General features: G+C 45.8%; 1 protein-coding gene across 4 annotated transcripts in view; it reads right to left on the reverse strand.

Annotated features, from left to right (window-relative positions):
* LOC147893080 (histone-lysine N-methyltransferase ATX4-like) overlaps window positions 1-20707 on the reverse strand; it is a 110427-nt gene extending 89720 nt beyond the window's left edge. For all 4 annotated transcript variants that reach the window (XM_087387458.1, XM_087387456.1, XM_087387455.1 and 1 more), the window contains exons 1-6: window positions 17534-20707; window positions 17377-17432; window positions 5899-6127; window positions 5209-5337; window positions 4810-4878; window positions 4629-4697 (exon numbers count right to left, since the gene is read on the reverse strand). In XM_087387458.1, coding sequence (XP_087243584.1) covers window positions 4629-4697; window positions 4810-4878; window positions 5209-5337; window positions 5899-6127; window positions 17377-17432; window positions 17534-20470 — 3489 coding nt within the window. In that variant the 5' untranslated portion in view covers window positions 20471-20707. The remainder of the gene's footprint in view (window positions 1-4628; window positions 4698-4809; window positions 4879-5208; window positions 5338-5898; window positions 6128-17376; window positions 17433-17533) is intronic.
* Window positions 20708-22888: the final 2181 nt, after the last annotated feature.

A 22888-nucleotide genomic window follows, 5' to 3' on the forward strand; every position in this document is an offset into this window, starting at 1 on the left:
TGTGGCATCAATCATCGATGCACGGTGGCTTGTACTCCTCAACAGAATCCCCTAGCTGAGCAGAAGAATAGATTAGTGATGGAAATGGCCAAATGCATGTTCTAATAAGTTGTGGTTGGATGCGATCATGTGTGCAAATTACATCTTGAGTAGATGTCCTACAAAGGCATTGCAGACTATCACACCTTATGAGGCTTGGACGGGTCATAAGCCTCGCATTTCCCACATGAGGACTTTTGGATGATTAGCTTATGCTCATGTGCCTTCACAGAGACGCACTAAGTTGGATGATAAAGCTGTTAAATGCATTTTTCTTGGGTATAGTTCAAAGAGCAGGGGCTATAAGCTATATCAGCCCCGCACAAGCAAGTGTTTTGTCAGTCGGGATGTTGTGTTTGATGAATCTTCCACTATGTCTTTGCTGGACTGTCAAAAACAGCCCAATGTTGATGCCCCAGACATATTTCACAACTAGATGCCTTTGTTTCCATCCGATGCTCAGGATGATGTTCCATCTGAGGTTGTACCTCCTCCATCTGTTGGTCATTTGCAGCCACATGTGCAGCCAGAAATTCAGCCTGATATGCCTATCATTGATCAAGATCATTTGCACAGGACTCTTGACCAGGAAAGAGCAGAAATTCAAGAGCCCAAAAAGGTACCCCGTTGGCTCCTTGACACATTAAAAGACAGAAAACAAGATACTCCTCTGCCAGCCCATACGAGGGCAGCTGTCCGGAAAGAGCATGCTAGTTTTGTTGCTTATGCTTTGGTTGCTACCGCATGCAATGAAGAGCCCTTATGTCATCAAGATGCCTTTCAGAATGATTGTTGGATGAAGGCCATGCAAGCTGAATTGGATTCTATCCATCAGAATGACACTTGGGAGTGTGTGATTTGCCTCATGGCAAGAATGCCATTGGAACTAAGTGGGTTTACAAGATCAAACGGAAAGCTGATGGTTCAATGGACCGTTACAAAGCCCATCTTGTTGCTAAGGGTTATGCTCAGCAACATGGCATTGACTTTGAGGAGACTTTTGCTCCCACTTCCAGAATCACTACCATTCGCATTGTTATTGCCTTTGCTGCCCACTTTCATTGGCAGATACATCAGCTTGATATTGAGACAGCTTTCCTTCATGGGCATTTGCAGGAAGAGGTCTATGTTTCCCAACCTCTTGGCTTTGAGGTTGAAGGTTCTCAAAACAAGGTACGCCGCTTGCAAAAGGCCCTATATGGATTGAAGCAGGCACCTTGGGCTTGGTATTCAAGAATTCATTCTCATTTGCTCACACTTGGCTTTCAGAACAGCCCTACAGAGGCTACCCTTTACATCCGCAAGCGTGGGACTGATTTGCTGATTTTAGTCCTTTATGTGGATGACATGCTTGTAACTGGGACACATGCTCAACAAATTGCAGATTTTAAAATTGATTTGCAGCAGACAATTGCTATGTCTGATCTTGGTCTTCTGCACTACTCTCTGGGCATTCAATTTGCTAGCAGTGAGGGGGGCATTTTGATGTTACAATCCAAGTACATTGGACAGCTTTTGCAGCGTTTTCAGTTTGAGGATTGCAAGGCAGTATCCACAACATTAGAGACTGGTTTTCACTTCTTTTCTGAGGATGGCAGCGGTACATGTGATGTTACTCTCTATTAGCAGGCAGTTGGTTGTTTGATTTAAAAATGCCATACGAGACCTGATCTACAGTATGTTGTCTCACAGTTGAGCAGATATATGCACAGTCCATCTATGCACCATTGGCATGCCATGAAGCGTGTTTTCAAATATCTTAAAGGCACTCAGCATTTAGGCCTTCTTTATGGGACTGATACTTCACTTCTCATGCATGGATTCATTGATAGTGATTGGGCTGGTCGTTTTGACACTCGTGTGTCACATAGTGGAACTATTTTATGCTTGGTACTTCATGTGTTTCTTGGTTCAGCAAGAAGCAGAGTACAATTGCTACTTCTAGCTGTGAAGCTAAGTACAGAGCAGCTTTTACAGCTATAGTAGAGTGTGTTTGGCTTCGGAAGCTACTTGCAGATCTTTGTGCATGTCAGACTGCTCCTACCGTCATCTTCACTAATAGTCAGAGTGCTTTGGCTGTTGCACGGAATCCAGTTTTCCATGCTCGCACAAAGCACATTGAGGTTCACTATCACTATGTCAGAGAGTGATTATCAACAGGTGATATTGAGTTATCTTATGTTCCCACTAAAGACAACTTGGCAGATCTTTTTACGAAGGCTCTACCTCGACCTAAGTTTGAGGCTTTTCGGCAAGCTTTAAACTTAGTACCTTTTGTAACTTAATATGTTGTACTTTGTACAATCATAGGTTGCTATATCCCTACGGGACGAACATGTGCAGCCATGACACTAGATATTTAGGTATCCTGAGCCATGTCCAGGATACTTCAGCCCATACCATGGAGGGGGGTTTGTAGGCCATCTCATGGGCTATCCATAGATGCCACTTATACCTTGGTATGAGCCTTGTAGGCCTAGTTATAGTCAGTTAGGACTATTGGTACAGTTAGTTTATGTACCATCTAGGTCAGTTAGGACACTTAGCCCAATTAGGGCAGTTAGCCCTAGGGTTTTGTTATGTTGGACCTCCACACTTCAGTTTTGCAGCAATCTATTACAGCATCTCTTTTTTCTCGATTGTGATTCCATTTTTGAGCTTCCATTGCTTCCAACACCCAACACCTGGGAGCCTGAGAAGACACTCCCAAGGGGAGCCCGCTGACTTGGGGGTGGCCTAAGCAGCTTGACCATGCTGCCCAAGGGCAGCCGCAACCAAAGAGCTTAGCCCCACCACGCTCAAAAGCTCAGTTGGGGGAGCGGGGGGGGGAAGGGAGGGGGGAGCTGCAGCCCTCCCGGCCATCACACACAGGGCAGAGCACGCCGCCAAGCACTGGCCGTGGGAGGAGAACACGCAGCACCAAAGGGGGGGCCGTCGCCCACGAGGCTAGGGGGGGGGGGGAAGGAGTCAAGGCTGGCAGAGGTGTGCAGCAAGGAGGGCGAGGGAGGGCGAGGGGAGGAGAGGAGAGCGAGGCAGGGGGGTGAAGCGAGAGGGCGTTCGCAGAGGTCAGATGGAAGAATGTAGGATATGTCTGTGAATGACTGTGTGTTGAGAATAAAATAGATTGATGATGCCTTGCGATCTATTGGAGTAGATAAAGACTCCAGTACTACTCGTCCGTGCATACTAAGTGTATCATAAACTGGAACACTGGATCACCATCACACATGAAAAACGACCCCTTGGGCAGCCTATAAATAGGCTGCCAGGGGGTTCTATTTTGCTGCTGCTTCCATGCCTGTATTACCCGCCCTGGAGCCTTTGTTGCGCAGCTATTCGCTGCATGCTGCAGCCCATGACAGCTCCTCATGATCCCCTCACAGTCACATGCCCCCGCATGTCCTCATACAGGTGGGGGAATTTGACTTCTAACACAAATATCCAGTGGACTGGAGAAGCAGATCAGCATTCTTTGGGCCTACATCTAGGATGACAAATAAGGGCTGAAGAGCTGCAGACAGAGCTTGGAAGAGGCTGCACACCTAGGCAGACATTCAGAGCAGTAAGGTGTAGGATCAGGCGCGGTGACTAAAGTCTACAGAAGCTTGACCATGAGAACGCAGGCTCAAGGATCTAGGAGTGCCAAGGAGATAGTAGACAACTTTTGGTAAGGACAAAGGACCACAGTTTGGTGTGACTCTGGACTCTTTTGTATTGTGTCCTGTTATGGACGAAATATCTATTTTGTTGGTTCTCTATCTCTCTTGGAGCATTGTTCATTTACTGGCTTGCACACACATATGTTTCTTGAGTACACAGAAGTATATAAGTTTTGAATGCCGTAGTCAAACTCTACTAGGTGAATTCCCGTTGCGTAGGATACCCGCTGTTTGGTTCATTTCTAGCAGTTACAAAGCTAGCTATTGCAAAATACGCAACCTGAACATTTTGACGGTTACATGCTTATAATATGGAAATGAGCGGTGCTGGCATGCACAGTCTCCAGATTGTTCTGTTCGGGGGGCATAGACATCGATCCTTTACTGCCATATCAATACTCAGTTGATGCCTCTTCTTGCAGTTGAAACAACAAGAGATTCATCAAATCATCTCTAAGCTCATGACATGCAAGTTCAAGACTCTAACAAGTGGCCATTGATGATTTGGCATGTGTTCTCAAAGGAGTAGCAAAGCCAATGTTTAACATGTCCAAGCACCACACCTCAACCACGACCCCTCCCATGTCCCAGCCCCAAACTACCTAAGATGGAGGAGAGGAGTCTGGACTTGATTATGTGTTGAAATGCTTACTTCCACGATTGCAAGATTATATGGGGCATCAGTGTAGCTTGTTAAAGTTCTTCTGCCACATGAGGAGCGCTGCCTGATAAATCAAGATTATTAGTTAAGGTGTAACCATTTTCCAGTGTTACTAGTCTCTCTGTTTTGTCACATTGAAAGCTTCATTAAAATTCCATGAATTTCAACACATCTTTTCTCCCCCCCTTTAGAATACAAAAGAAAGAAATAGAAATAGAAAAATGCATGCCACTAGGGAAGAGCAGAATTAATAACTAAACTCTTGTAACCTTGAGATGTTTGCTGCTGATTTTATCACATTCAGCATGAATCCAGATCTCGCATTTATCACATTGCACCTGAAAGCAAAACTTAGAAATTTAAGGACTTGCACTTGATAAGAGGAATACAATGGATTTCATGCAGCAGCCATACAAGACCATATATACTCCTAGAGTACAAAAAGCATACCCAATTTCCTTTATCGGTTGGATGCCAGACTTTCTTGCAAATCCCACAGTACTGACGAGACTTGTATAGCTGCACGCAATTTCAGCAGTTAATATGTATACAGCTGGTGAGGTAAGCAGCTGCAAAAGTGAACCGTTATCATATCTATGTTAGCTGAGAATGTATTACACTAACACAACTGAAATTTGACCTGAATACAAACAGAAACAAAAGCGGAAACAACATACGTATCTGTAGGCAAAAAATCAGTAAATGAACAAACAGACACATACATACATACATACATATATGCAAACTAATGAAACTAGGACAACATAGAAATTAAGCCCTCGAGCCTTTCCCAAAATAGGATGGCATGAGAAACACAAAAAAACTATTCGTGATAAAATTCTAATGAACCTTAAAGCAGTATTTGCAAAGAGTTTGACTTTCAGATTGACAGCTTTTATTCTTGGAGCTTGCTTTCAATGAGACACTTGCCCCACAGCTGCTACATAATTTCCTCCTTTCATTTTCCGCATGGGAAACCTGGGGAGAAAAGGAAAGTAAAGTCAGCTTCTCTTAAAGCACTGGATCAGCTTTAACAATATACAGTACCATGTGGAATTCAGCTAACCTAATTTATTTATGCCTTACCACTGTGTTCATGCATTACCAGAAAATGTTTGTGTTTGAGGTGTGCATTGCATTCATCCTAGATAAAACATACACACTGAGTGGTTACAGATAAGAGAATTGTGTCAAATTCAGAATTTCGCAGTTGCGATAGGTACATGACTATGGTCCTGACGTTTGCTGAATAAGTAAACAAGAACTTGGCCCATCCCAAAACCATGCATATCTTATGGAATGCTAGTGGATTAAGCTTGCACAATATGCGACCTTTCTTCCCAAATATTGCTAGAAACGCCAATCACTATCCTAGCAATTAGAACTATCTTTGAAAACTCGGTAATAAATAAATGAGGTGTGAAATGAGGTAAGACTATCCAAACCAAGAATAATTCTCTCCCAAACTAGCTGTCAGAAACTTGCAGTTGTCTCGTTTGACATTTGGCATCAGCGAAGGAAACAAAAAGAGTTGAACACCTGCTTGGAAGACGATTCTGGTGGAGATTCTGCAGCATCTATGAGATCATCACCTTCTTCATAATGGTCAGCAGAAACTTTTAACTTTTCTAATGGGTACACTGAAGGATGACAATTTCCAGAACGCTCCTCGCATTCCTCAAAACCGTAATCTGCTAGTGTTGCTTCAACAATCGCCAACTTGAAATCACTTGGTTGACTCTTGTTGAGAAAAGTCTGCCCTTGAAATCTGAAAGCAAACTCATATCGTAAGAAAGAAAGAGTGGCAAACTCTAAAGCCATAATTCATTAGAGTTCCGATGTTTATTATTGACACTACAACAGTAAGAAAAGAGACAATAACAAGAAACAAGACTGAATGCAAATAAAAAGCAGGTGTCATTCCAGTGACATAATAAACATAGAAAGAACAAAAGACTGAGCAACAGACAGAAAGAAAAAAGTAGTCGCTTTGGCAACAAATCAATATCAGTGTCTCCAAGGACAATGTGTCACATCTGTGAAAGCTTTACTGTTTTCCATTACAGGTTCAGGTCCTATCAATCAGCCTGTCGCTACATTTTCTTCCATTCTTCCAACGGCGAATAATTCGGATACCAACTTATCCAAAGCTTTCTCAGAAAAATAAAGTAATGCTACTAGCTAATAGTAATACAATTATTATAACACTCAGAATAATGAAGATTTTCCACAGAAATGACAAGGACAAGTACAAAATAAAATAAATTTACTAGTACGAGTACAAAGGACCTTGCCAAGTATACCTTTGTAAGGATATATCCAATCTTACAAATTTAGATTTTTTGTTGTTCTAAAGTCCAAAAATCTACAAAGAAAATAAAACAGAGAACGAAAGAGAAGAAACAAGAGGTAGCAAATTTTTTTAAAACACAAAAGGAAAACAAAAGAGAAGAAAAAAGAAGTAGCAACATTTTTTGAAAAACAAAAGGAAGACATACTTAGCAAGCAAAGCAACACTTATGTCGTCATCAGTGCCCAAGCATAAGCAGCTATACTGGGTTTCTAAAGACCGTGGAGTCTCTTGGGCGAACCCAGTGCTTACTAAATACATGATACATCAAATACACAAAAGGACCTTGCCAAGTATCCCTGAATAGGTGCCGGGTCTCCCGGAAGATGGAAGCTGTACCACTCACTCCCTCGCACTAAATCTAACCCCTTTCACTTCAAGCACAGGGACTTGGAGCCTACACAGGAATGGGGCATCAGAGCAGCTGCCATGCGGGTATGAGAGGACGATGCCATATGGGTAGACCTGGATAGAAAGAAACATCCACTGAGGCTGCCATATGGTCAGCATATAGGCTCACATAAGGATAGCATAAACAAGCGATGACATGACTGTCTATGGGGCAGCATGGAAGAACAATCTCAGGCTCACATGAGGGAGGAGGCAAAGCTTCCACATGGGCACAGCAAAGCATGAATGCAAGAGATGGAGATTGGCTTAAGATCCAGTAGAAGAGAGGCTGGCGGATCTGCTATGTAGGCTGGCTTTGGACGGGCCCAAGTGTGGGCAAGTTGGCCCAGCATGGAGGACCTGGAAAACACTGGCAGGGGGGGGAATACGTAGCCCCTGTTCCAGGTCGGCCAGCAGTCTACTGGTGGGCCATTTTTGGGCAGTCTGCAGATCTGGAACCCACAGAACTGGTCTGCAGTTTTATTGACTACTAAGTCTGCAAGATGTGGCTAAGTCGGCATGCCCTTCCCCTGAAAATAGCCCCAATGGGGGCAGTGTGGAGCAGTTGTTGAAGGCTGCTGAAGCTCATAGGGAGCATGCAGCAAGAAGAAGTGCAGAGCAGAGAACAGAACTTAAGCTTACCAATGCACAGCAACTTGTCTTCATGTGATGGGACTTTGAGGGTTGAGATATTTTGGCGGGTCTATTGCTCCTGATCTGAGTATTTATCAGTACATTCGTAAGCACGCATTGTTTTATGAAGTTGGATATACATCATTGACTCTTTTGGTTCAGGATTCTTCGGTTAGTTCTCCATTCTTCCACTTCGTGGGAGGTCTAAAAAGGTATCAAGTCCTACCAGGGTACAAGCTTAGATTCTCCAACATCATTACAGCAAGTACCACATGAGGTTCTCTTTGGTTGGCACCTCGGGAGCTCCATGTGAAGCTACGCCTTTACAAAGACCACTGCCTTAGATCAGCAGAGGGCTTCACGATCCGCCAAGATACACACGGATCAACCTCCCCTACTCCTTGAGGATATCAATCGGAGAGTTCCATATTTCATCACACCGACTCCGTATTGAGAGTGGTAGGGCGGAGGGCATACCCAGAGACGGCATCGCATCTGCACCCTATGCGATCACCAGAAGCTTGAGTTAGAGAAGCACTTCGCTTTTAGATGCCTCGTGTACTACGAGATCAAAGGTCGCTATCATTGCCACTTCAGAGATGGTTTCGGGCCCCTATCAAGTCCCCTATCCTACTCAGATCAGAGATGCTCGGCAGCCGACACAGGGAGTCGTTGCTCCGACCATGTAGGCGAAATCAGGACATACAGTTAGACTCCTATCAGAGCATGATCACTGAGTTCTTCTAGCCAGATAGCATCGACCAACAACACTTATGGAGATGGCGAACATGAGGACCCGAGCCAAACATACGACTCACTCGCCAGCACACTGAGACACAAATCATATTAGGAGACCTTCCCCCCATGCTCACTAGACCTTGGACTTTTGAGATCGCCTTGAATCCTTCTATTGCTGAATCTAGGGTTTTCAGAGCTGCTGCTGCATAACCGCCTACAACATAGGCATTTCGAAGCTGTTCTGAGGCTGCTGCTGCACAACCACCTACAACAGAGGCATCTCCGAGCTGTTCTAAGGCTTCCAGCATAGGTATATCGACCGTTTTTCAGCTTGGTGACCTGCTACATCGATTCAGAGCTGTCTTGGTGAACTGACCTGCATATTTTGGACCTGCTCCAGCATTCAAAGCAGTCACAACGCCCACAAGTGCTTTTCGAAGCAATTTCTTGCTGTGTTTTCATTAGGGTTTGTATTTTGAGCCTCCCATGTCATCGACCAGCTGCTTGAAACGTGCATGTATCTCCTCAAGGGGCTCTTCAGGTTCCGCCTGTTCTTCAACAAGAAGATTGGCATGGTGCTTCTCTTGTTCCTGTTCCTTCTTCTTGAAGCAATTAGCTTCAATATGTTCTTTTCTCTTACAAAACTTGCAAATAATATTCTTGTTGGTCTTCCATTTGCTTGTGGAAGCAAATGCTTGATCACCAGGAGAGACAAGAATGGCTTCCTTATTATTGACGGTCCTTCTCAATGAGTAGAGCCACCATATCATCAAACGTGGTAGTGGCAAGGCGTAGAACTTCAAGAGTTTTGACACAATGGCAAACCGCATGCTTGGGTCTTGGAACCAACTCCCAGGTCCCATTCTTCTCAAATGGCAGGCACTGTTGTTGTCATCGACTAGCTTGCCAAGAATGGGTGGCTCATCAACCAGTGAGGATGGTATATATTCGTCAAAGACAACATCTCTACTAAATACAATCTCTTTCCTCGTAGGGTATAAAACCGAACAAAGATCATCTTGGTGGATTTGACATCCAATTTCCCCCTCTGCTTCTTGGGAATGTGAATGTAGGCATCACAACCAAACACTCTGAAGTGAGAGATCAGGCTTCCCCCCAAAATATGCTTCAAAGATTACCTTAGGAACAACCAAGGTTGGAGAACGGTTAAGGATGTGGACTGCCTCCTCCATTGCTGTAGCCTCTGCCCAGAGAAACTGGGGAACTTCACGATGCACCAGCATCGTCCGAGACCTCTCCAGTACTATCCTGCTCGTCCCTTCAATTACCGCTGCTTCAGAGGCAGGACTTGTGTTTGTAAACTCTCGCCGGATGCCCTTCTCTCTGCACAAAACATGTCAAATACTTGTGAGCAAAACTCACCACCCTTATCAGCCCTAAGGGCTTTCACGGTTCACCCGAATTCATTCTCCACGAGAGTGCACCACTCTTGAAACCAGGAATATGCCAAGGCCTTCAAAGCCAGAAAGTATACCCATGTGAATCTGCTGGACCTGAAGAGCGACTCTCTTCATGGCAGAAGTTCTGTTGTAAAGGGATGCCAAGTGCTCAAGAATCCCTTTGGGTACCGTCATGTGCTTAACATGATTGATGATCTAAGGAGTGCAATTCAAGAAAATCAAAGAATGTACCCTTGCATTAACCAAAGCTGAGCCAAATTCTCGGCATCCTTCTGCTCCAAGATCCCGATTCCCTAGGTTTGCTTCAAGAGGATCTGGCCTCAGAACCCCCACGAAGATGAAGTCTACAAGATCATAGGACTGCAACACTAACTCCATCATAACTCTCCACACACCATAATTGTTGCCATCCAATCACCAGTCCACTGGAAAGGTGGGTAACACTCGGATCTTGACCTTGTTCTCAACCATCTCAAACAAGGTTGCCATTTCGAAAAGAAGTAGTAGTTCGGAAAACGGAGGGTGGGTGGGAAGGAAAATAGGGAAGGGGAGTGAGAGAGGAAGAGAGAAGAGGGCTGGCCAAGACACTGAAGAGGCTTGCTGCCTACAATACCTTCACGTCCTCACTGTCCCTGCCCTGACAATGCCTTCTCTCCATGCTGAAAACTCCCTCAAACAGGCCATCCCTTACTGCTGCACACCCTGACAGTCCACGCCTCTGTACACTTAGACAAATATCTCCAAGCAGCACCCCAAATCTCCATGCAGTTTGCTGGCTCCAAACGCTTTCCAGGTCTCAGATCTCAGCCAACCTTTGGCTCTGATACAATGTGAGAGTGCAGCGGATTATAAATAGCAAATAGAGAGCACACACCACGAGCAGAAAAACTGCAAAATGAGAGAGAGAGAGAGACAGACAGACAGACAGACAGACAGACTGCACTTGAACTCAGGAAAAGGCCCTCTACTGCTGGGCAAAACCTCAAATGCAAGATGATACAACAATGGGAGGAGGAGCCCTATTTATAAGGGCCCGCCTCAGCCAACCTGGCCAACCAGCCAGGCTTGACCTGGCTGACCAGGGTCGAAGGAAACTTGACCAGCAGATCAGGTCACCCAACCTGGTTGGAGGCCTGGTTAGCCTCCCAACCCAGGCGGGTCCAAGGCGCCCTGCTGGCCCCTATGTGGCACCTCCAAAGAGGTGCCTCAGGGCGGATGAAAACTATCCCACACCCCCTGCACACAGCCATGACCAGGACGCGACCATGGCGCCACATCCCCCCCCCCCTTTATCGGTCTACACCTATACCACGGGCAGGCACACCCAGAATGCAACCCTCGCTCATACATCAGGAAATGCTAATCTAACAAAAACCATGTATCAAAACTTGCAATCACATGTACCAACACCTCTAGGAACAATCCCTGAGGTAAGATAACAAAATAAGGCTCTGCATGCTGCACCCTCCAAAGGAAACTACTCCTTCTGCCACGTGCCTCTGTGTAGGCTTCAATAGCTGCTCAAGGCTGAGGACTCCTGCAAAAGTATGCTCTGGAGTACTGCAGACAAAGCTCCCTTTCATGCAGTCCTTATGCTCTCTTACAGATGTAGGTCTGCACCTAGGTCTTTTGTAACTGTCTGGAACTTGTGCTCCTGCAGAACACTCCATTGACGTGGTACCGTTCTGGATATTTTGTCAGGCTGCTCAACAGCACATTGTGTTTAGGCATTCCTTTATTTACAGCCACAGTTGACATTTTGATGGCAAAAATCCTCGGGAGGGATGGCTGTAATGAAGGAGGTTAAATGGGCTGAGTTAAGATAGATTAGGGGTAAAGTGAGGAGATCAGAGGGGTTGCAAGTGGGAAATTTTGGAAGGGCCCAATACTTTTCATTCAGATGAGTCTATCTGCAGGCTGAGTAGACTCCTAGGCTCCTTGCTGCTCTGGATGAAGCCCAGTTCAAGGTCTCTGAAGGCCCTGCCTGGAGCCCTTTATATAGAGCAGTGAGGCCTTCCAAACAGGCCAACTGGCCTTACAGACCAGCCAACTGGTAGCCTGATCAGGCCGATCAGTCACCACATCTGGCCGACGCATTCCCTCCAATCTGGCCAACCACAGACTGGCCTTTGCCGACCACTCTGTACCGTTTTACACACCTTGCCTGCCCTTTTGCAGCCTTTGTTGCTGCTCCTGTTGCTGGCCCTAGACCTGCTGTTTTACCATTCCCTGCTGCTGTATAGCCTGTCATACTGCTGGTCATTTCCTTGCTGCTGCACTTTGTGCCCTCGTTCCGGCCCCACAGCCAGCCCTCAAAGGCACACTTTGGTGGCCCTTTGGGCTGCCCCAAATCAACCCTAAGTAGGATCCATGTCTGCTGTCCATGTGGCAGCCATCTTGCTCCCCACATGGCAGCCTCAGCCCATCCCCCTACTGGTCCATCTACCCTCATACATGCTGAGGTGATAAGCCCCTCAGCTCTCCTCATTTGGGACCTTACAGGTGTTGGAGGTCAACATCTCCTGATGTCACCTAGAGAGAGGGCCTTGCTTGTGGGTGTGCCTGCCCAGTGAGTGAGGGTAGCGTAGAGAGTGAGGGCCTGTGTTGTGGGTGTGCCACCCCCCCCTCGTGAGGATAGTCTAGGGTATGCTGGCCCCTACGTGTGTGCTGTAGGGCTGCAGACAGTGGCAGCCTGATCAGTGTTGAGGGGCAGGAGGACAGGCTCTCCCTTAGGGCTGAGCCCTTTTTCTAGGGCTGTGTGGAGGCGGGGCTGTCGGCTATGGAGGCGCCTAGGAGGCAGGGCTGTCGGCTATGGAGGTGCCTAGGGGGTCAGCCCTGAGCAGCCCCCTGTAGGGCTGCTACCAGAGGCCCTTCTGTAGGGCAGAGGTGGGTTGGCCCACCCTCCTCTGAGTCGGCCATGCTGGTCTGTGGGGTCGGCCACCGTGCAGGCTGGTCGGCCAGCCTGCCCTACCCGACTAGGGAGGGGCTGGGGGCCTAAATATAGGCCCCCCCCCTCAGCCCTCTTTGGAGCATCTTGTGCAGCAGCATTGCCTGCTCAGTTGAGCAGTTCTGGAGCAGCTTTGCCTGCCTGGTAGAGGAGTGCTAGGGGAGAGTTGTGGAGCAGTTCATCCACTCCTCTCTGTGCCTCCCGTGTTCGTGGTTGTTGAGCTGGTGTCAGCTCTCTCGAGCAGCCCGTTGGTTCCGAGGTTTTCACCCAGTTGTAGCGGAGTTTTCTCCAGAGATCACTTGCAGTTCTCCTGTGCCTCTCTCTCTCCTTTCTCTCCTTCTCAGTGTGGTGTGTGTGTGAGGAGTGCTATCTCTCTCTCTTTACCAGAGGACAGTGTTTACGCTACATCACAGCTTGGCACATCTAGGTAGAGCATGGCATAGCCTTGTGATGGGGGAGCAGCAAACTCAACGAGCCACCACCCTCACCAACATATGGCTAGACATCACATACACCTTATGCTCAATCTAGGAGCAATGTACAAAGGAATCCAAGAAGACCAGCAAGCATCATCAACGTCTCTGCAAGGCTTGGCCTACATGGATCTTCACTAATGCCCTATATTGGTATGCCCTGAGTTTTCACAGTCATCTATTGTGGAAACTGATGCGAATGACAAAGGATTGGGGGCTACTCTAAGGAAAGAGCATGGGTTGATAGCTTTTGAAAGTAGAAAATCAGATGAAGAGTTCACTAACGTTTTATGACCAAGACTGTTAGCAATTCTACATGCCTTCAAAAAGTGGTATCACTATTTTTACGGGAGAAAAATCGAAGTCAAGACTGATCACAGGACACTTCGATATTTCTTACAGAGCCCAATTGTGCAAAAGAGGTGGTTCAGTCTAATGACTTTGTTATTGAGTACAAGAGAGGCAAAGAGAATGTGGTTGCAGATGCCTTATCGAGAAAGGTGGACTTGCACTGTATCAGTTGTCTCTACTATCTACCAGAAGTGGATACATTGCATCCAAGAAAAGTACATGGAAAAATTAATGGAAACAGCCATATTTTTTTATTTGCAGGACCGAGTTTAAATTGCACAATGGATTGTTATTGTTTCGGGACATAATTTATTTAGTCCCAGACTCACAATATAGAATATTGGTGCTGAGAGAGTCACCCCCTATGGCAGTACATACGAGCATCACAAAGACCTGTGAAAGTTCTTTTGGGAGGGTCTTTGGCTAGATGTAGTGAAATGTGTTACTGAATGTGTGCCATGTCAGCAAAATAAAGTGGACAGCAAACTTCCAGCTGGTTTATTACAGCCATGACCCATCCCAGAAGGCAAATGGAGACACTTAGCTATGAACTTCATCACAGGCTGCCTTCTACAGACAAAGGATGGGACAGCATCTATGTGGTGGTTGACAAGCTCACAAAACAGACCCATTTCCCTACCAAGATACAGTATTGAGCATCTCATGTGGCCTAGCAACTCGGCATCACAAAGACTATTATTTTGAACATGAGCATAGGATGGAGACCTCATCATGGCAGAAGAACCTGGAAACTGGCACAAATGGAGTGTTAAGATATCTCAAGGTGTATGCCTCAGGCACACCTTATGTTTCTATGTGTGAGTGCTAGAGGCACAGTTAGGTGCCCACAAGCACAGTTAGGTGGTGGAAAAGCCACATAGGATGATTGAGTGAATCTAGGAGCAGATTGAGGAGATGATTGTGGAGCTTTGAGGTCATCAGTGATGTCAGTGACCTTGTATGAGGTGCCTACTTAAGGACCTCTTTCTTCTTTATTCTATATGCAAGTATTCTGATTTTGTGTCAACTCTACTCTTTCCTTTCAGTGTTCCAACATGGTATCAGAGCCATTTGATCCCCCTTGAGCCCATTTCTGCCACATCATCATCTTCTTCTTCTTCTTCTTCTTCACCATCTCTCCCTCTTCTCCCAAAAAATTTGCTTGAGCTTGTTCTCCTTCAATCCTCAACCATTTCCCACGCCCTTTCTGCTGGAGATCCCTCTTGTTGGGGCGAGTTTCGGGCTGGAAGGAATTAAAGAATGAAACGCGCTGCTCGTCGCCATTGCAGAAAAATCGTCGAAGTTCTCTACTGCAAGTTCTCTGCGCCTGCTCTGTCTTTTCCTAATTCCTTCCAGGGCAAGCTTCTCCATACCTAGAGCTACCTTGTGCTGAAATCTGAGCAGCAATGGCTGCATATTGAAGGAGAAAACAGAGAAAAACCAGTCGACTTTGTTCAAGAAGGTGAAGGCGACCTGACGCATATTTTCGCCTCTTCTTCCCAGAGGATCTACTGTGGTATACCAGCTTTCTTTTGCCTCAGAAAGCCCTCTTTCTTTTGCTTTGAAGAGTGTGATATGAGCCCTCCAAGTTCAGCTCTCTAGTTTTGACATACTTTTGAAAATGATGCTACATAAAATGCTACTCTAGCATTTCTGGTCTTTTGAAGTTTTTAATAACTTCACTACAAGTGTTGCTTCAGTTTTGTTTTGACTTGCTAGACCTGGTTGTGATTGGAAAGTGTTTATTTCATTCACTCCTATGAAGCATGCAAAAGTAGCATCATTGTTTGAAAACTAGTCACTACTATTTGCTACATCAAGTGCCTATACTTTGGAAGTATTTCAGTTCTTTTTGCCTTGTAAGAGAGATAGACACTGCCCAATATCTGGGTTAGACCCTCTCATGGCTACTTTATATAATCTTGAGAAGTTCAATGGAAAGGGCTTCCATACATGGCAAATGAAGGTAAAATTTGCATTGATGCGGGAGAACTTATGGGGACTTGTCAAACCTACTCCTACCGCTTCTTCTACGGCCTCAAATGCTGGAGAATCTTCAGCTCCGACACGACCGGCAAGGGATCCAGCAAGAGAAGAAAAAGCATATGGTATAATTGCTTTAGCTTTGGGTGATGATTACATACATCATATATCTGACTTGGAGTCTCCATCGGAAGCATGGCAGAAGCTAGATTTGATTTTTGGTGCAAGCTCACACATATCTAAACTATCACTTAAAATCTCTTTCTTTGAATTAAAGATGGCAAGTGATACTACTTTAGCTGCTCATGTCAACTATATGCGGAGTCTTATGACTCAGTTAGCTTCTATCAACTCTCCTATCACCCCTGATGATGCTATGGCAGTACTACTTAAGAGTATGCCTGAAAGTTTTGATCACATTGTAAGCACTTTGAAGAATCTTCCCAATCCAAACCTTGAAGGCATTATCTCAGCTCTCCAAGAAGAAGAAAGACATATGGAGTTAAGGAAAGGCAATGACACTGCTTATGTTATGAAATTCCAGAAGGGCAAGTATTCTCCTTGCAATCACTGTGGAAAGACAAATCACCTTTCAAAGGACTGCTTCAAAGTTAATCCATGCAAGCACTGTGGCAAAAACAACCATAGTGAGAAGTTTTACAGAGACAAAGCAAAGACAGAAAATGCAAATCTACTTACAGTGAATTTGCCTCCACAAGATGAGGCATCCCATGAAGATTATGCATTTTAAATCATCTCTATGTATGCTCCAGATCTCTCTTTTTATGTCAAGGTACTCAGCCTGGATAGTCCTCCAAAATGAATGAAAATAAATTATCGTGTGTTGTGTGTTGTGTGTTTTAAACACCTCTGGTCACCTTATGATGTAGGCCATGTGTATGTTTGTTCCATGGTACCTCCTACAGACATTGTGTGCATGTACATGTAGGGGAGATAACCATTGGAAGGTCTGTTTGTATCCCTTTCTGTTTACCTTCAACCCAAGGGAACCCTTGCTAGCATGAGAACCTAGCCATAGATTTATCCTTGACCACCATGAGATGGCATGAGAAACTATGAGACTAGATGTATCCTTGACATAGCCTGAGGCATTTCCTTGAGGGGGGGTTTGTTGGGATATCTCAAGGTGTATGCCTCAGGCACACCTTATGTTTCTATGTGTGAGTGCTAGAGGCACAGTTAGGTGCCCACAAGCACAGTTAGGTGGTGGAAAAGCCACATAGGATGATTGAGTGAATCTAGGAGCAGATTGAGGAGATGATTGTGGAGCTTTGAGGTCATCAGTGATGTCAGTGACCTTGTATGAGGTGCCTACTTAAGGACCTCTTTCTTCTTCATTCTATATGCAAGTATTCTGATTTTGTGTCAACTCTACTCTTTCCTTTCAGTGTTCCAACATGGAGGTCCTTCGACCAAGCAAGAAGCAAACTCTCAGACAAGAACCGTTAAAGGAGGGATGAATGCTTGAACAGCCCGCTCAAATTAGCCACACAGTTAATATGTACACTAGAAGAGCGTTAGTACAGCTTCACTGGCTATCCCCCATGCAGACTCCACGGACTGAATTTGAGGAGTTGTGATTCATGACATTCAGACCAACAAAGAATTGGAGACAAAAAATAAATATAAGCTTGGTAGCTCAGTATTGTTTGTGAGCAGAGAAGAACTCAACTCCTAGTACGCATACAAGACGGCCACTGATATGCTCACCTATCCAAGTAGTCGATAAAGGGAAAGATCATCCCTTGTCGCACCCATGCATAATCCTAGGCATCACACAAACACAAGAAATTAAAAGCTCATTTGGGTTTGAATCTATGCAATGAATACTCTGGACTCATGATCTAAAGATTCAGAGAAAAGGTACCCGTTCTCTCCCTTTTGCTGCTGAAGGTCCATAGAACATCACACAAAGACGGCCAGGAACGCACACTTTACGAACTGATTCAGGTGCTTCTCTCACAGGGTCCACAACTTTGGCAGGCCAAGCAGGGTCTTTCCTTTTGCCTGATTTGGCCCAAACTATATCTCCAACATCAAAGTCTTCCAGACGATGGAACGGGATAGGTGATGTCTCATTATTACTCCTCCTAGATTCACAATCCAATCCACCATTCGACTCCGCCATTCCTGGGGACAGTCCTGTAGCATCCCCAACTGAATCCCCCAATCCTGGCGAAGAAACTCTAGCAGAGATAGCAGAAACGTGAGCATCGCTTGGCTCTTGACAAGCACTTGCCTCTGCCACTGGCATCGTTTCTTTGTGACGCTGAGGCTCCAGATCATCAGGTCTATCCTCCTCACATGATACCCTTGCTCGTTTCATGGGCTTACCACCTGAAGAATGCCTTGACCGGTCTTCCGAAATATGTTTTGTACCTTTTCTCCAAGGCTCTAATACAGAATCTCGAAACCTCGAAGGCAAGGCCTGGGCTCTTCCCCGTTTAGTCCACACGATTGGAGCCGCAGCCTTTGTTTCTCCAGGCTGATGGGTCCCGGTAGCAGACGAACTCAATTCCTCTTCTTTGTCAATCTTTTTTGGTGCCGCTGAACAAAATGCTTTTTCAGATAATACGGCCACCACCTGTGCAAGATCATCACCTACATTATCTTTTACACTCCTCTTTAACCTTCCACCCTTCTTTTGTGGAATATAAACCCCTTCAAAAAATGCTTTCTTATTCAAAGAAACCCCTGAATCCTGACTCTGCCCTTGACACTCAGGCACGGCTTCTATGCCTGACGCTGCTTGAACAAGCAGATCCAAAGATGAGATTTCCTTCATTTTCTGAACTGGTCCAAACCCCATGGCATTATCTGCTATCTCCAATTTCATAGCTTTATCTTTGTTGCATGAAGGTTTGGTTACAAAAGTAGCGTGGTCTTTTGGTTTCCTCTTGTTCTGTGGAAAGAGGTCCCCGCATTCCTGAGAACCCTGTCTATCACCCTTCTTCCTGGAGTAAATGTGCACTTGAGATTTCAGTATAGCTTCTTTTGTGTCCTCATTTTCCTCGATGGGACCTTTGGATAGTCCCTGCATTATGCCTGTATCCCTTGGAGGAAGCCTCATCCTGTTAGGTGTAAAGACCCCAGGCTCGTGCTCTGATCTTTGATTCAGTGAAACATGCTGTCCAGATTCCTCATCGCTCTTTGCTGTCAGAGTCTGAGAACCTTCGAGACCCCTTTTATCAAAATCAGCAGCAGCTTTGCTAGCTGATTTCCTTGGTTTTAGCAGTTGATCGGATCTCTGGTCACTAACTGTTGTCTCAACCGTCAATTCATTCCCCTCCATCTTGACCTTCTTGGCGATGGGCCTACTCAATGAAGGAGCGCATGAATCCAAAATCATCCTATCTACAGAAAATTTCCCAGATCCTGACTGCGATGCCCCAATTGCCATCAGAGATGTATCCGTTCCCTCTTGCTGCCATCGGATGTCAGAATTTGAGACATCCCCATTCATAGATATACTTGCTGTCGTCCCAATATTAGCGTCAACTCGTTTTCTTCTCGCTTCCGAAGCAATCATGCAAGTTTGCACATACGGTAACTCCTCCTTTCCGTCATAACCACCTGTGCTCTCTTCGGCTTTCGTAGAACGTGAGCTGATTGTCCTTATTTTCTTGCCTTCCAGAAGCTTGAAAGAAGAATCTCCATTGGACAACTCTCGCAAAACTGGAATTTTACAGAATCCCAGCATTTCGTTATCTGCATCGGAGCTCCCCTTTCCATGTTCGACGTTTGTTGGGCCTGAGCTGGTTCCCTTAATTCGCTTGGTTAAAGCGTCTTCGTTGGGCGGCTCTTGCAAAGCTTGAGGCTTACATTTTCCATCCTCATTCAAGGTGACGCCAAGGGGATGACTTCCGTTTAAGGGAGGCTTGTAATCCAAAGAACTGGCTGCGCCATCCCTACTAGAGCTATGAAACCCAATCGCTGTCTTTGCAGCGATGGGCTTCATCGCAATCGGAACCTTGTGGTGCTTCGATTGGATTGAACTTTTCCCACTGCTACGAAGCTCTTCGCTATTGACAAAATGGGCAGAGCAATCGAACCTACCTTTGGAAAACGACAAGGCTCCGAGCTTCTGGAATGCCCGTACTGTAGACCTGGGGGCTTCCCTGGAGAAGGCGATGGAGGCAGTCGCACCTGCGCCAGCAATTCCATCGTCCTCCCGTGCCTTCGCGTCGCCATGCTGAAATTCTAGCGCATAGCCGTTTTGGGACGTACAGCCTTCGACAACCTGCTGCGATGGTGTTAACTCCCCAGCTGCACCATTTTGAATTGTGCGCTTCTCCCTGAATGGAAGTTTCGCGTTCTGAACAGAGGTCATCAGTTGCGCTTGCTGTCCATCATCATCATCGACTCTCCTGCGAATCATCTCGTTCAACTCACCATCAAAAGAGAGCGATTGCGAATCGCGCCCTGCAGTGCAAGCATTGCTAACTCGCATTTTCGTTGCCTTTCCCGAACTCGTACGATGACTACCATTTGCAGCGGCGCGCCGCGACTGATGGCCATCATTGGAGGCGCCTGCGCCCACGGCTGCCTGCTGCGACGTCTTGAGCTTTTCTAGCATCTTGGCCTTGCGCTGGCTGCGATTGGCAGCGGTGCAACTTTTACGCAAAGAAGGCGGGTGCTGCTGCTGATAAATCGGTTGCGAGAACTCGGCCCAGTGGGGGGGGGGGGGAGCGTCATGGGAGCGCTGGAAGGCCTGCGCGTGCATTGCGCCGATAGGCAAGACACCATGGGGTAGGAGGGGAGGGGAGGGGCGATCGAAAGGCAGGGGCAATTCGCTCATCATCATGGGAGGGGTGGCATGGAGGGAAGCGAGGGAGGGGAGATCGGGGGGGGGGGGGAGAAACGGGGAGAATTGGGAGGCAGGGAGCGAGCGAGGGAGGAGGGAAAGGGGAGGGGGGAGATGGAGGGATGGGAATGTGCAGAGGGGAGGTGGGGAGGACGGGAGCGTAAGGAAAAGCTTGCAGCTATGGTGGCTATGGCGGAACTCAAAGCTTTTTTCACAGAAAGATTTTGAAGAAGAAGATGATGAAGACAACGATGATTAAACAGTAGCAGCAGCAAAGAAGAAGAAGACGACGACGAAGAACAGCAGCAACATTTTTTCTTAATCCCTCCTTAATCCCTTCCCTTAGCACAACCTCTTTTTCTCGTTTTTCTTAATCCCCTCCTTAATCCCTTCCCTAAACCCCCCACCCCCCCCCCCCCCCCTCCCCGGACCCTAACACCTGACTTTTTTTGGGGCCTTTTTTCCTTTTTCTTACTCACTCGTATCATTCACTCTCTCTCTCTCTCTCTCTCTCTCTCTCTCTCTCTCACACTACACCTATGCGGAGCAGACTCTCAGGAGCTCGTCGAACGACGCCTCTCTCACCCATTGCACCGTCCCCGTACAAGAGCGCCACAGTCGGTGGTGGTGCAGGCGAAGTCGCCCCCCTCGATTCTGAATTTCATGCCCATCCAATCAGCTTTGCCAAATCACATGCCTCCACATCAGCGCACATCTTCGGACAGAGATCTCGGGGGTACACCCAAACCGTCATCACTAGAGCGTACTCCAGACAATCAAGATGTATCCATGAGGACTATTCCCTACCTATCAAACCTGCCTGCAAAGACGGTTTGGCATGTCTATGAGTACTGCCTCTTAGCCCTACAAATAGCTTTACATCCCTTACTTCGAATGCGGGCAACACCTCCCAACCACCTCCGCCACACATAGGCATCCAATTTGACACAACCCCTCCCTTCAAGTGTATCCTTCATTAGAAGTTTTACATTTCAAACTAGTATGCGAAGATATCCTATCAAGTTTTCTATAAATCTTAATGAAGACCCTACACACTCAAGCATAAAGTATTGGCATGCCATCCAAATAAAGTTTAGCTAATTCTGTAAACAATCAATGTCTCTCCAAAGTGCTCTTTCCCTCTCCAAGAGAGCTACTTCTTTGAATGGCTTTGGCTATGTAGTGCACACAATTGTCTTGAGGGGCTCCTCCAAAGCTAATGAGCTTCTCCCTACCTGTCAAGGAATATTATTCTCAACATCATGTGACCTTTCTCCATTTGTCTCATTGGTTTGTGGTGTGAGAGGCTGAAAATTTCCCTTATCCCTTAAGGAGTGTATATAAGCAACTTTTTGCTAATGAAAAATAGTAGTATACCTCCCATTTCAGCTCTGCCTATTCTATTTTAGCCTTTCTTCGTACCATTTTAGCCTCTGCACCTACTGTTGTAACCTTTTTCATTCCATTTTAGCTTGTGTAGTTCCCATTCGAGTCTTTGTTCATCCCACTTTAGCCTCTGCACCTCCTGTTGTAAACTTTTTCATTCCATTTTAGCCTATGTAGTTCCCATTCGAGTCACTCTTCAGTACTTTGTTCATCCTATTTTAGTCTCCATATCTCCCATTGTGCATTTGTGTGTGCACGTGCATGTATGTTAGCACTAGCAATTCACTCTTGGAAACAGGTAGTGGTTCTGTCCTGGTTTATAGAGAATTGAATTTGCAATTATTTGAAATATAACTTCTATTAATACAAAAAATACATTTCTAATATGATGGATCTCTTAGCGAGTGGTTCCATCATCCATGATTGTTACCTGCATCCATCCAAGAGAGGAGATGTTAGTAAAGACAACTTCACCTTGGGACTGCAGGTGTCATAACCCTCGACTTCTTATTATCGTAGTCAGGAACACCCATCCAAAGCTGACCAAGAGATTCAACATTTTTTAAGAGATGAATTGACTTGAATTGAAAGCTATAAATAGAAATTTTGACGGAGGAGGAAAAGGCTTGTTGAGATATTCTAGGTAGAGATGGCAAGCTTAAAAAACATCATAAAGTATACCGTAGTTGTATTCTTGCTTTTAAAACCACTTGTAACCAAGCTTGCACTAAACATGATTGTACATCAAAGGTTGTTCAAAAGAAACTTTTAGAGGAACCAATAGATTATCAAAGATTGAAAAAATGAATGTTACAGCTCCATGGTCTATCCTTTGGACCACTTCATTACCATGGCTAAGCCCTGGGGCGCCAACTCCCTTTAGTAAGAAAACCTATCAAAATCTTGAGCATGAGATGAATTTAAACATATGCCATGATTAAATTAACATGGTCGAGTTCTACACTAAAAGAGCTTCAAATATGTCTTTCCACCTTGAAATTTGGGTAAAACATGAAAAAGTTACATTAATTT

This window comes from Dipteris shenzhenensis, chromosome 16 (genome assembly GCF_047967505.1).
Source record: "Dipteris shenzhenensis isolate YYH24624 ecotype China chromosome 16, Dip_SZ_1.0, whole genome shotgun sequence".
Classification (NCBI taxonomy): Eukaryota; Viridiplantae; Streptophyta; class Polypodiopsida; order Gleicheniales; family Dipteridaceae; genus Dipteris; species Dipteris shenzhenensis.